The sequence below is a fragment of the Arvicola amphibius genome, chromosome 2, assembly GCF_903992535.2.
Source record: "Arvicola amphibius chromosome 2, mArvAmp1.2, whole genome shotgun sequence".
NCBI lineage: Eukaryota > Metazoa > Chordata > Mammalia > Rodentia > Cricetidae > Arvicola > Arvicola amphibius.
The window spans coordinates 57,500,405-57,514,512 of NC_052048.2; the positions used below are offsets into that span (position 1 = coordinate 57,500,405).

The following is a 14,108-nucleotide window of genomic DNA, read 5'->3' on the forward strand; positions in this document are numbered from 1 at the left end:
TTTGGAAAGACAGTCCCCTAAGGCCAGCAGAACCCCACAGCACAATAGAGTCAGCAGACTCAGTGGGAGAATGCCAGTGACCTCAGCCAGCACCACAGACCCAAAGAAAGGGACCTCAGCAGGAGGCTGTAAAGAGGGAGTCGGTCCTCCACAAACAGCTTTTATTAAAGCATTGCACCCACTGCCTGCTTCCAAATCCAAAGAAGAACACACATAGGTGCAAAGGTCAAAGGCAGGGAACTGGGTCAATGCTTTCAGCAATGTGCTCACTATACAAACATGTAGGACCCGAGTTCAAATCCCCAGGAACCATGTAAACAGTAGGCATAGGGACAATCATCTGCCGAACACTGCAGGGGAAAGAACAAAGAGGCAAATAGTATCTAGGTCTCAGGCCACCTAACCTGGCCAAATCAGTGAGATCCATGTTCAACTAGAGACTCTGTCTAAAGAATAAGCTGGAGAGCAATGGAGGAAGACCCTGATGTTAGACCTCTAGACTCTATAAATGTGCACACACCCACATAAATGTGTACATACTCCAGATGCACAAAGAAGCAGAAGGTAGCTAGAAGACAACCTACCTGCGACACAACCTAGAGTCACCTAGAAACAGGACACTTGGTTGAGGAATTGCCTATGTCAGACTTGTCTCTGGCCTTGTTTTTGTGAGACTATATTGATGGTTGATACAGAAGGGTCCAGCCCACTATGGGCGGCACTATCCCTATGCCCATAATCCTGTGCTGAATAGGAAAGCTACCTGGAAAATTCTTCAAAGACCTCAAAAGAATGGTACTCAACTTCATACGGAAAAGCAAAAAACCCAGGAGAGCCAAAACAATCCTGTACAATGAAAGAACTTCTGGAGGCATCACAATCCCTGACTTCAAACTCTACTACAGAGCTAGGGTACTGAAAACAGCCTGGTATTGGCATAAGAACAGACAGGATGACCAGTGGAACCAAATAGAAGACCCAGATATCAATCCACACATCTTCGAACACCTGATTTTTGACAAAGAAGCAAAAAAAATCAAATGGAAAAAAGAAAGCATATTTAACAAATGGTGCTGGCATAACTGGATATCAACATGCAGAAGAATGAAAATAGACCCATATCTAACACCATGCACAAAACTCAAGCCCAAATGAATCAAAGACCTCAACATAAAGCCAGCCACACTGAACCTCATAGAAGAGAAAGTGGAAAATAAACTTGAACACATTGGCGCTGGAGACCACTTCCCAAATATATCCCCAGCAGCACAGACACTGAGAGAAACAATTAATAAATGGGACCTCCTGAAACTGAAAAGCTTCTGTAAAGCAAAGGACACGGTCAACAAGACAAAACAACAGCCTACAGAATGGGAAAAGATCTTCACTAACCCCACATCAGACAGAGGTCTGATCTCCAAAATATACAAAAAAGTCAAGAAATTGGTACCAAAAGAACACATAATCCAATAAAAAAAATGGAGCACAGACCTAAACAGAGAACTCTTAACAGAGGAATCTAAAATGGCTGTAAGACACTTAAGAAAATGGTCAACATCCTTAGTCATCAGAGAAATGCAAATCAACTCTGAGATTCCATCTTACACCTCTAAGAATGGCCAAGATCAAAAACACTGATGACAACTTATGCTGGAGAGGTTGTGGGGTAAAGGGAACACTTCTGCATTGCTGGTAGGAGTGCAAGCTGGTACAACCCTTTGGATATCAGTGTGGCAATTTCTCAGAAAATTAGGAAACAACCTTCCTCAAGACCCAGCAGTACCACTTTTGGGTATATATTCAAAGGATGCTGCTCAGTCATGCCACAAGGAAGTGTGCTCATCTATGCTCATAGCAGCGTTTTTTGTCATAGCCAGAACCTGGAAACAACCTAAATGCCTTTGACCAAAGAATAGATAAAGAAAATATGGTATTTACACAATGGAGTACTACACAGAAGAAAAAAAATAATAACATCTTGAAATTTCCAGGCAAATGGATGGAGCTAGAAAACATCATATTGAGTGAGGTAACCCAGATCCAGAAGACAATTATCATATGGACTCAATTGTAAGTGTTTTTTAAACATAAAGCAAAGAAACCCAGCCTACAAATCACAATCCCAGAGAACCTAGACAACAATGAGGACCCTAAGAGAGACATACATGGATCTAATCTACATGAGAAGTAGAAAAAGACAAGATCTCCTGAGTAAATTGGGAGCATGTGGATCATGGGAGAGAGTTGAAGGGGAGGGGAGAGGCAGGGAGGGGAGCAGAGAAAAATGTAGAGCTCAATAAAAATCAATAAAAATATTTAAAATTTCTAAGTATAATAAAATGTTAGACTGTTGAGACTAGTATAGAGGAAAGAGCAATAAAGTGAAACTTGATTAATCAAATACAAGATTTGATAGGGATAATAGAACTAGCAAAATCCATACTGAATTAAGGTCCTCATTCGGTTTTTGGCTCAATTATATTTTGAACTTTTCTCATTGAATTCATTGTTTCTACTTCAGCAATATCAAATGTGCTTCTATTTTTATTGTCTTACCTGTCTCCATGCTTTCTCTATTCGTTTACTTTGATATACTGAGTTCCAAAAAAAAAAAAAAAAAAAACTCAGTCTGGATGACAAAGTAAAACACTGTCTCAAAAATGAGTAAATTAAATAAAAATTTTAAATAAAAACCATTGACCTTTGAAGATAAAGTGGTGAGGGCATTGTCACCAATGTAGGCAGACTTGCATCTTGAGTTGAAGGCACAGAGTGAGGGAACTGCTAGCACAGCACACTCATCTGACCTGTGATGGGTGACTGGGCTCATTTTTCCTGGTGGCCTGAGAGGATTTGCAGAAAGAAACCAACATTTGACCTGGTGACAGTCTGCAGCAGATCTATCTCACCCTGATAAGGGGCCATCAACAATCCTTGGGCAACCTGGGATGGAGCAGAGCCCACAGAGAGCAGGAGACTGGCCACATTCTGGCTCTGGCTTCAGATGGAGCACGCCTTACCCTTATACAGACTCCAGATTTTTGCATCTGAAATTCTGGATCTTACTCCAGAGACACAGCCAGTCTTTGGCTCAGGAACACAGGCCACACCTCAGGGTTCCCATGATCTCAGGAATGTGATTTACATGGTTCCAATCTGCACGTGGCACACACCAGGGGATATCACAGGCCCTCCAGCATCATAAGCCAAGTCCTTTAATAAATCCCCTGCCACATACCTCTGCAGGCTCCAGAGACCAGGACACACTAAGACAGTGGAATGGAATAAATGCACAGCTCAAAACAGCAGCAGAGCCGCTGTGTCTGGGTGGAAACATGCTTGGCTCTTTCATCAAAAGGAAAATACCGTAAGATTGGCTTGTATGTTGCCATCATTTGCCATAGTAATTCTGATCAAGACCTCATCAAGCTTAGTGACATTAAACAAGAGCACTTGGGATCAGATGATCAGCCAGGAAGGTGCTTGTTATACAAGGTTGAGGACATGAGTTCAATACCCAGAACCTACAAAAAAGCTAGGCTTGGAAATGCTTGCATACTGGGGAAACTGAGACAGGCCCCTGGGGCTCATTGGCCAGCAAACATGGCTACTTGGTAAGTTCCTGGACAGTAAATGACCCTGTCTCAAAAAGAAGATGGATGATACCTAAGAAATGGCCTGAGTTTGGTATTTGACCTCTCTACATGTGTGTGTGTATGTGTGCGCACGCGCACGTGCAGTACACACAATACACAGTAAGCATGCATTCATTCCCAAGCCATGCACCTGAAGGCTGATTGGGGTTCCACAGGTTTGGGTGGGAGTCGCCTTTGAGCGACCTGTAGGAGGCATATTCTGCTGATTACCAAAGGCCAGCTAGCACACTGAAACCTCCATCATGCCTCTACATTTAAGATTCATGTGTGGAGTCTCTAAATCTGTTTTAAAAAGAATCCCATAGGAATCCCTGATCTTGTGCCCTGGAGTTCCATCTGGACTGGTGAGTGGGTGCGGACCCTGGGGCAACCTGCCCTGGAAGAGAGCACAGACCCCCTCCCCAGCTCCCTCTGCAGGCTTGTCTTTGTTTCTCACGTCCCTGCCTCTCCCAAGCCTTCCCTAGTGTTTTCAGGTGTCCTGCTCCTGTACTAAGGCCATCCACCCAAAGGGGTCAGACTCTGGCCTCCAGGCAGGTCTGAGGATTCCTGCAAGGGAGTGTGGGCTTCTTCAGATTGTGCCGCAAGGAATAGGTCCTGCTCTGGCACTGGGGAGATCCAACCAGATTCAGTCACAGCAAAGATTGGTCTAGGACACCAAGTGCCTCCCGGCTCCATTTGAAGGAAGAGATGGGCAGGCGCCAATGCAAGAACTCCTCCAACAACATGAAAGGCAACATGACATCACCAGAATCCAGACATCCCAAAACAACAAGAATTGAACACCCTACCCCAGAAGATATAGAAGAAACCGACCTTAAACAGTACTTTATGAAAATAATAGAGGACCTTAAACAGGAGGTAAAAAACTGCCATAAAGAAATGGAGATGACAAACAAAAAAGTAGACGAAATAAATAAATCTCTCAAAGATACCCCAAAAAACAAGAAAAACAAGAAAAAGCAATCAAACAGGTAAGGGAAACAGTACAAGACTTGATAAATGAAATGGAGGTAATGAAGAAAACACAATCTGAGGGAAGACTGGAAATGGAAACTCTGAGTAAACGAACAGAAACTTCAGAGACAAGTATTTCCAACCGAATACAAGAGATGGAAGAAAGAATCTCGGACTCTGAAGATACTATAGAGGAAATAAACTCACAGATTAAAGAACTAAACAAATCTAACAAATTCTTAACACAAAACATTCAGGAAATCTGGGACACCATGAAAAGACCAAACATAAGAATAATTGGGGTAGAAGAAGGAGAAGAATTACAACTCAAAGGCCCAGAAAACATATTCAACAAAATTATAGAAGAAAACTTCCCCAACCTAAAGAAGGATGTTCCTATGAAGGTACAAGAAGCCTACAGAACACCAAATAGACTGGATCAAAAGAAAGCATCCCCACGCCATATAATAATCAAAACACAAAACATACAGAATAAAGAACAGATATTAAGAGCTGCAAAGGAAAAAGGTCAAGTAACATATAAAGGGAAACCTATCAGAATTACACCTGATTTCTCAATGGAAACCATGAAAGCCAGAAGAGCTTGGATAGATGTGCTACAGACACTTAGGGAACATGGATGCAAGCCTAGACTATTATACCCAGCAAAGCTTGCATTCACCATTGATGGAGAAAACAAGATATTCCAGGACAAAAACAGATTTAAACAATACGCAGCCACAAATCCAGCCTTGCAGAAAGTAATAGAAGGAAAATCACAAACCAAGGAGTCCAACAACGCCCACAATAAGTCAGGCATCTAGCAGCCCTTCACGAGCACAACTAGAAGAAGGGAAACACACAAACTCTACTACAAAAAAATGACCAGAGTTAACAACCACTGGTCATTAATATCACTTAATATCAATGGACTCAATTCACCTATAAAAAGGCACAGGCTAAGAGATTGGATACGAAAACAAGATCCAACATTCTGCTGTTTACAAGAAACACAACTCAACCACAAAGACAGACACCTACTCAGAGTAAAGGGTTGGGAAAAGGTTTATCAAGCAAATGGACCTAAGAAACAAGCCGGTGTGGCCATACTAATTTCTAACAAAGTTGACTTCAAACTAAAATCAATCAGAAGAGATGGAAAGGGACACTTTATACTCATAACAGGAAAAATCCTTCAGAATGAAGTCTCAATCCTGAATATCTATGCCCCTAATATAAAAGCTCCCACTTATGTAAAAGAAACACTTCTAGAACTCAAGGCAGCCATCAAACCACACAGGCTAATAGTTGGAGACTTCAACACTCCTCTCTCACCAAGAGACAGGTCAATCAGACAGAAACCTAACAGAGAATTGAAAGACTTAATGGAGGTAATGAACCAAATGGACTTAACAGACATCTATAGAACATTCCACCCAAATAGGAAAGAATATGCCTTCTTCTCTGCGGCTCATGGAACCTTTTCGAAAATTGACCATATACTTGGTAACAAAGCAAACTTCCACAGTTACAAAAAATATTAGTAACCACCTGTGTCTTATCGGATCACCATGGATTAAAATTAGAAATCAACAATAATGCTACCCCCAGAAAGCCCACAAACTCATGGAAACTTAACAGTCAACTACTAAACCACCCCTGGGTCAAGGAAGAAATAAAGAAAGAAATTAAAGTCTTTCTTGAATTTAATGAAAACAAAGACACAACATACTCAAACCTATGGGACACAATGAAAGCAGTGGTAAGAGGAAAGTTCATAGCACTAAGTGCCCACTTAAAGAAAACGGAGAAAGCACTCATTGGTGACTTAACAGCACACCTGAAAGCTCTGGAAAAAAAAGAAGCAGACTCACCTAGGAGAAGTAGAACACTGGAAATAATCAAACTGAGGGCAGAAATCAACAAAATAGAAACACAGAAAACAATCCAAAGAATCAATGAAACAAAAAGCTGGTTCTTGGAGAAAATCAACAAGATTGACAAACCCTTAGCCAAACTAATCAAACGGCAGAGGGAGAACATGCAAATTAATAAGATCAGAAATGAAAAGGGGGACATAACCACAGACACAGAGGAAATTCAGAGAATCATTAGATCTTACTACAAAAGCCTGTATGCCACAAAATTGGAAAATGTAAAAGAAATGGACAGTTTTTTAGATAAATACCATATAGCAAAGTTAAACCAGGACCAGGTAAATGCTCTAAATAGTCCTGTTAGTCGCGAAGAATTAGAAACTGTTATCAGAAACCTCCCTACCAAAAAGAGCCCAGGACCAGATGGTTTCAATGCGGAATTCTACCAGAACTTCCAAGAAGACCTAATACCTATACTCCGTAAGGTATTTCATAATATAGAAACACAAGAGTCACTGCCAAATTCCTTCTATGAAGCTACAGTTACCCTGATACCTAAACCACACAAAGACTCAACCAAGAAAGAGAATTACAGGCCAATCTCACTCATGAACATTGACGCAAAAATTCTCAATAAAATACTGGCAAACCGAATCCAAGAACACATTAGAAAAATTATCCACTACGATCAAGTAGGCTTCATCCCAGAGATGCAGGGCTGGTTCAACATATGAAAATCTATCAATGTAATCCATCATATAAATAAACTGAAGGAAAAAAACCATATGGTCATCTCATTAGATGCTGAAAAAGCATTTGACAAAATTCAGCACCCCTTTATGATAAAGGTCTTGGAGAGATTAGGGATACAAGGGTCATTCCTAAATATAATAAAGGCTATTTACAGCAAGCCGACAGCTAACATCAAATTAAACAGAGAGAAACTCAAGGCTATCCCACTAAATTCAGGAACACGACAATCTCTTCAATATAGTGCTTGAAGTTCTAGCAATAGTAATAAGACAACATAAGGGAATCAAGGGGATTCGATTTGGAAAGGAAGAAGTTAAACTTTCGTTATTTGCAGATGATATGATAGTGTACATAAGTGACCCCAAAAACTCCACCAAAGAACTCCTACAGCTGATAAACTCCTTCAGTAACATGGCAGGTTACAAGATCAACTCCAAAAAATCAGTCGCCCTCCTATACACAAAGATAAGGAAGCAGAGAGGGAAATCAGAGAAGTATCACCTTTCACAATAACCACAAATAGCATAAGATATCTGGGAGTAACTCTAACCAAGGAAGTGAAGGATTTATTTGACAAGAACTTTAAGTCTTTGAAGAAAGAAATTGAAGAGGATACCAGAAAATGGAAGGATCTCCCTTGCTCATGTATTGGGAGGATCAACATAGTAAAAATGGCAATTCTATCAAAAGCAATCTATGGATTCAATGCAATCCCCATCAAGATCCCATCAAAATTCTTCACAGATATTGAGAGGACAATAATCAACTTTATATGGAAAAACAAGAAACCCAGGATAGCCAACACAATCTTATAGAATAAAGGTGCTTCTGGAGGCATTACCATCCCTGACTTCAAACTCTATTACAGAGCTACAGTATTGAAAACAGCTTCATATTGGCATAAAAACAGAGAAGTCGACCAATGGAATCGTATAGAAGACTTGGATCTTAAACCACAAACTTATGAACACCTGATTTTTGATAAAGGAGCCAAAAGTACACAATGGAAGAAAGAGGGCATCTTCAACAAATGGTGCTGGCATAACTGGATGTCAACCTGTAGAAGAATGAAAATAGATCCATATCTATCACCATGCACAAAACTCAAGTCCAAATGGATTAAAGACCTCAATATTAATCTGAACACACTGAGCTTGATAGAGGAGAAAGTGGGAAGTACTCTACAACAAATGGGCACAGGAGACCGTTTCCTACGTATAACCCCAGCTGCACAGACATTAAGGGCAACATTGAATAAATGGGACCTCCTGAAGCTGAGCAGCTTCTGTAAAGCAAAGGACACTGTCACTAAGACACAAAGGCAACCCACTGACTGGGAAAAGATCTTCACCAACCCCGCAACTGACAAAGGTCTGATCTCTAAAATATATAAGGAACTCAAGAGACTAGACTTTAAAGAGCTAATTAACCCAATTAAAAAATGGGGCGCTGAACTGAACAGAGAATTCTCAACAGAAGAAGTTCAAATGGCCAAAAGACACTTAAGGTCATGCTCAACCTCCCTAGCTATCAGGGAAATGGAAATCAAAACAACTTTGAGATACCATCTTACACCTGTCAGATTTGCTAAAATCCAAAACACCAATGATAACCTTTGCTGGAGAGGTTGTGGGGTAAGGGGTACACTCATCCATTGCTGGTGGGAATGCACACTTGTGCAACCACTTTGGAAAGCAGTGTGGCGGTTTCTCAGGAAATTCGGGATCAACCTACCCCAGGACCCAGCAATTCCACTCTTGGGAATCTACCCAAGAGATGCCCAATCATACTACAAAAGCATTTGTTCAACTATGTTCATAGCAGCATTATTTGTAATAGCCAGATCCTGGAAACAACCTAGATGCCCTTCAGTGGAAGAACGGATGAAGAAACTGTGGAATATATACATGCTAGAATACTACTCAGCGGTAAAAAACAATGACATCTTGAAATTTGCATGCAAATGGATGGAAATAGAAAACACTATTCTGAGTGAGGTAACCCAGACCCAAAAAGATGAACATGGGATGTACTCACTCATAATTGGGTTTTAGCCATAATTAAAGGACATCAAGCCTATAATTCGGGATCCTTGAGAAGATAATAAGAAGGTGAACCCAAAGAAAAACATATAGTAATCCTCCTGGATATTGGAAGTAGACACGATCGCAGGGCAAAAATTGGGAACTTGAGGGTGGGGCGAGACGGGGCCAAGGGAAGATGGGGAGAGAAAAGCGTGAAGGGGAGAATGAGGTAAGCTCAGAGGAATGGGATGCTTGGGATACAGGAAGGGTGGATATGGGAGCAGGGAAGCATATATCTTAATTTAGGGAGCCATCTGAGGGCTGTCAAGAGACTTGACCCTAGAGGGGTTCCCAGGTTTCCAGGGAGACGCCCCCAGCTAGTTCCTTGGGCAGCTGAGGAGAGGGAGCCTGAAAAGACCAGTTCCTATAGCCATACTGATGAATTTCTTGCATATCACCATAGAACCTCCACCTGGCGATAGATGAAGAAAATGACTGAGCCCCACATTGGAGCACCGGACTGAGCTCCCAAGGTCCTGATGAGGAGCAGGAGAGAGAACATGAGAAAGAAAGTCAGGACCGTGAGGGGTGCGTTCACCCATGGAGATGGTGGGACAGAACTAACGGGAGATCACCAACTCCAGTTGGATTGGGACTGATGGAACATGAGACCAAACCAGACTCTCTGAATGTGGCCGATGGTGGAGGCTGACTGAGAAGCCAAGGACAAAGGCGCTGAGCTTTGACTCTTCTGCATGGACAGGCTCTGTGGGAGCCTTCTCAGCTTGGTTGATCACCTTCCTGGACCTGGGGGGAGTTGGGAGGACCTTGGTCTTAACATAGAGTAGGGAACCCCGATGGCTCCTTGGCCTGAAGAGGGAGGGTGGGTATGGGTGGAAGGGAGAGGAGGGAAGGGGGAGGAAGAGGGGAGGAGATGGAAATTTTTTAAATATAAAAAAATAACCCCCCCAAAAGAATCCCATAGTCACATTGAAACCATGGTCCTGTCCTGAAGTCAAGGGTTGGAGCGATCACCCATTCTTTCCTGAAGTCATGACAGATGTGGACTGGAACTGTATTCAGGCTGTTGGATCAGAGAGCCAGAACCAGCCAGCTCTGTCCTTATTCTGAGGTACACATAAGATGGCCCGTAGAAAGGCTTGATAAACATAAGGATAAGGGCATATACACTCACACATGCGCACATGCACACATGCACACGCACATACACAGGCAAAGGCGGGGCAGGGACAGGAGTTACATCTTGGTATCCAATGATGTGAAAAGTAGTCTCAAAAACAAGATATAAAATCACATGATTTGTAGTGCAAACAAGATTCTCATGGGGCTGGAGAGATGGCTCAGAGGTTAAGAGCACTGACTGTTCTTCCAGAGGTCCTGAGTTCAATTCCCAGCAACCACATGGTGGCTCACAGCCATCTGTAATGAGATCTGGTGCCCTCTTCTGGCCAGCAAGCATATAGACAGACAGAACACTGTATACATAATAAAATAAATTTTAAAAAAAAGAAGAAAAAAAGATTCTCAGTGAAGATATAACACTTAGAATTGTCTACGTATCCAGCAGTGCAGAGGTCGCCTTTGAAAAGTCAAACTTGCCGGGCAGCAGCAGTGCAAGCCTTTAATCTCAGCACTCAGGAGGCAGAGGCAGGCAGATCTCTGTGAGTTCAAGGCCAGCCTGGTCTACAAGAGCTAGTTCAGGACAGCTAGGGCTGTTACACAGAGAAACCCTGTCTCAACAAACGAGAGAGAGAGAGAGAGAGAGAGAGAGAGAGAGAACAGAAAAGTCAAACTTATGGCACACCACTACAAGGTCCTACCAGGCCACCGAGCCTCAGCTTCAGGCACAGGGAAGGTGGGTGAAGATGGACCAACCAGATGATGTCAGTTCACAAAGGAAAGGCCAACAGCTCTTTAGGTTGAGCTCATTCGAACACCCACAATCACAAGTCAGTCAAACCAGATCCCTTCCAATTAGAAATGCCATTGCCAATAAACAATTATGATGCCATCCAGGGCTAGCTATATAGCTCAGTGGGTGCTTGTTGCCAACCCTGATGCGAAGTTTGATCCCCAGGACCCCCATAGTAGGAGAGAAACAGCTCCTGAATTTTGTTCTCTGACCACCACATGTTCACTGTGGCACATGCACACCTCCCTCTCCTCCCTCCCTCTCTCTCTCTCTCTCTCTCTCTCTCTCTCTCACACACACACACACACACACACACACACACACACACAAGTATACTAAAAAAGAAGCATCATCAGCCAAAACCTAGCTCTTTGAAGATAGAGAAAAAAGACAGCTGTAGATGAGCACGTGGCAGTGAGAGCACAGAAGGTAGAAAGGACGGTGCAAGCAACTGACGTTTTTTCAAATGATGCTATTAAAATGATTCCATGTAGTCAAGTGTGAGAACACCAGTGAAGCGGGTGTGAGCCCTAGTCTAACACAAGAACGTGGGGCTCCATGGTCTCCTGCAGGGGGAAGAGGATAGACTCAGTCTAAGAACCACCCGGTCTCAACACTACGCAGCAGTGTTGTTTTGGACCCCAGCAGAGGGGCACATCAGTGTCTTCCAGGCTTGATCAGAGTTGCTAGGATACACATCTACAGAGCAGCCATGCAGAACTGCCAGTCAAGTCGTAGCAGGCAGCAGTGAACACATTACAAACAAAGCAAACCGGCTCTTTTCAATAATTCAAGAATGATAAAATATTAGGAATTTTGGGTCAAAGCCACCATTGTAACAGAAATGAGAAACAAAATCATAGCTATCTTCATAAGACAGACACACACACGTGTGCACATGTGCACACATGCACACACAGCAACAAAAACAACCTGAACCCTAAGATGGTCATAAACAGACTAACCACCACTGAAGCCAGCGGCAGAGTGGGAAGTGCAGTCAGCATCGCAGTGAAGGACAGGGGTGACACTGACCATGGTCTGAGTGTGTCCCCAACCCACGCACACCCACTGTCTTACCCACTCTTATCCACAAAAACATTTCTGGGGATTGCCAAATGACTGTGGAACAAAACTGACCCCCCCCTCGGAAATCACTTCTCTGGGATAAAAAGACAGGAGGGAGGGAAGGGGTGGAAGGCCCACCTTACTGAACTTACTCTGTATTTGAGCTTCAACTTTCAGAGGTGGCCGGGCAGCCTGACGTTCATTTCATAGATGATAAACTGAATCTAAGGTCAACAAATACATAGCTACTCCTGACACCTTGGCAGGAGGGGTACACACAGAGAAGGGGCTCCAGCAGGAGGGGGCAGGTCCCTCACATCTTAACCTGGGCTCCACACTAAACCTCCACTGCTCAGCCCTGCCTGTGTTTTAGTCCAAATGCTGTATCTTTACTTCATATAGTGAGGAAGCCAATTCTCTTTGAAACAATACAAGAGTAGATCCTTTCCTTCCTGAAGAGTGTGGGTAATGGGGAGAAGGGCCGACACAGTGGAGCTGGGTAATGGGGGTAGAAGAGCTAATCCGGGTAGAGTTCCGAAGCAAAAAGGAGCCAATACTGGCCTCAGGGTAGCCGTGCTCAGACAGCAGAAAAGCCATGATTCCAGCACAGAGGTCTCCGACCAGGCAGTCTAGAGTCCTCCAGGCCTGGAATATTCTCCCAGTCTCTTCTGGACATGGTAAGTGGCTGAACCCTTCACTTCTGAGGAGAGTTTAAAATGACCTGTGCATGACCTTGACCACTCTAAGCAATAGTGAATACCTAACACAAGAGGGAAAAGTTGGGTGTGCATGCATAGATACACACACACACACACACCACAAAAACAGATTCAAAGGCTTCTATACTAAAGCCTGATACCTCTGTGCCTTTCAGTTCCACTGTTGTCCCCACCTGGACCAGCTGGCACTTTCTGATCAGCCTCCAGAGCCATCCTCAGCTGCAGAGGCCAGCCTCAGGCTTTGGACAAGGCCAACCAGCCACAGTAGCGAGAAGAGCTCCCCCTGCTGGCTTGGTATGCAAACTCCTACTCAGAATGCCAGTGGATAACATTTCAATTCCAGACTTAAAAGGACTGATGCGCTCTCTCACAAAATCACCAGGAAGAAAACTCCCCGCTTCCCACCAGAGGCCTCCTGTGCCTGTGATGAGCCTGTCTGTCCTATCTCTGACCTCTGCGAGCCTCCAGTTAGTAGTACAGTCACTTGTATTTTATGTTGTATGTAAATAAACTCATGGGGTGTGTCCTGGGTCCACCTCTGCTGACTCCCAGATCCCCCTTGCTGTGGAGGTGTGACCACTCACTGGTCTGTGTGTTCAGTATTTCACTGCATGGGTGTGCATGTGTTTATCAAAGCCCACATAGCATAAACCCACAGGGCCCAGAAGCTCAGAGAGCCGCAAGCCAAAGGTGCACAAAACACCATCAGCACAGAACAGCCAGTTTCCCTGAAACCACTTACAGGCAGCATGGTACAGGGACTTGAGAGTGACAGGTGCCGGAGACAGCCAGACCCACAGTGTGCACAGCTGCATAGTAACCAAGGAATCCTCTGTTTTAATAGCCCCTCCAGAAGCGAAGCCAGCACTTGAATAAAGATAACACATGAAATCTTCCTGGACATGGATGGGAGAGGAAGTAGAAGGTGGAAGGTGGGGGTCGAGGGGGTGGACCATAGTGGATGGTGGGGAGATGGTAGGGGTGGATGGAGGGAATGGGTGGTGATGGTAGACAATGTGGGCAATGGGAGGTGGAAGAGGTGGGGGGGCGGGGTTCTGGGGTGAGGTAGAGAGGTGAGTGACTGTAAAACGCCTACAGCTAGGGAACTGTCCTCTTACATGGTG

At 43.7% G+C, this 14,108-nt stretch overlaps 1 protein-coding gene across 2 annotated transcripts in view; it reads left to right on the top strand.

The window, feature by feature from the left end:
- The window catches only part of Iqsec1 (IQ motif and Sec7 domain ArfGEF 1), a 70,104-nt gene extending 56,251 nt beyond the window's left edge, over positions 1 to 13,853 (top strand). The window contains exon 13 of one of the 2 annotated variants that reach the window (XM_038318584.1): positions 13,140 to 13,853. In XM_038318584.1, the coding sequence (XP_038174512.1) occupies positions 13,140 to 13,180 (41 nt within the window). In that variant the 3' untranslated portion in view covers positions 13,181 to 13,853. Of the gene's footprint in view, positions 1 to 9,727; positions 9,778 to 13,139 lie in introns of those variants that run through there. The other variant, XM_038318586.1, reaches the window with a different exon arrangement.
- Positions 13,854 to 14,108: the final 255 nt, after the last annotated feature.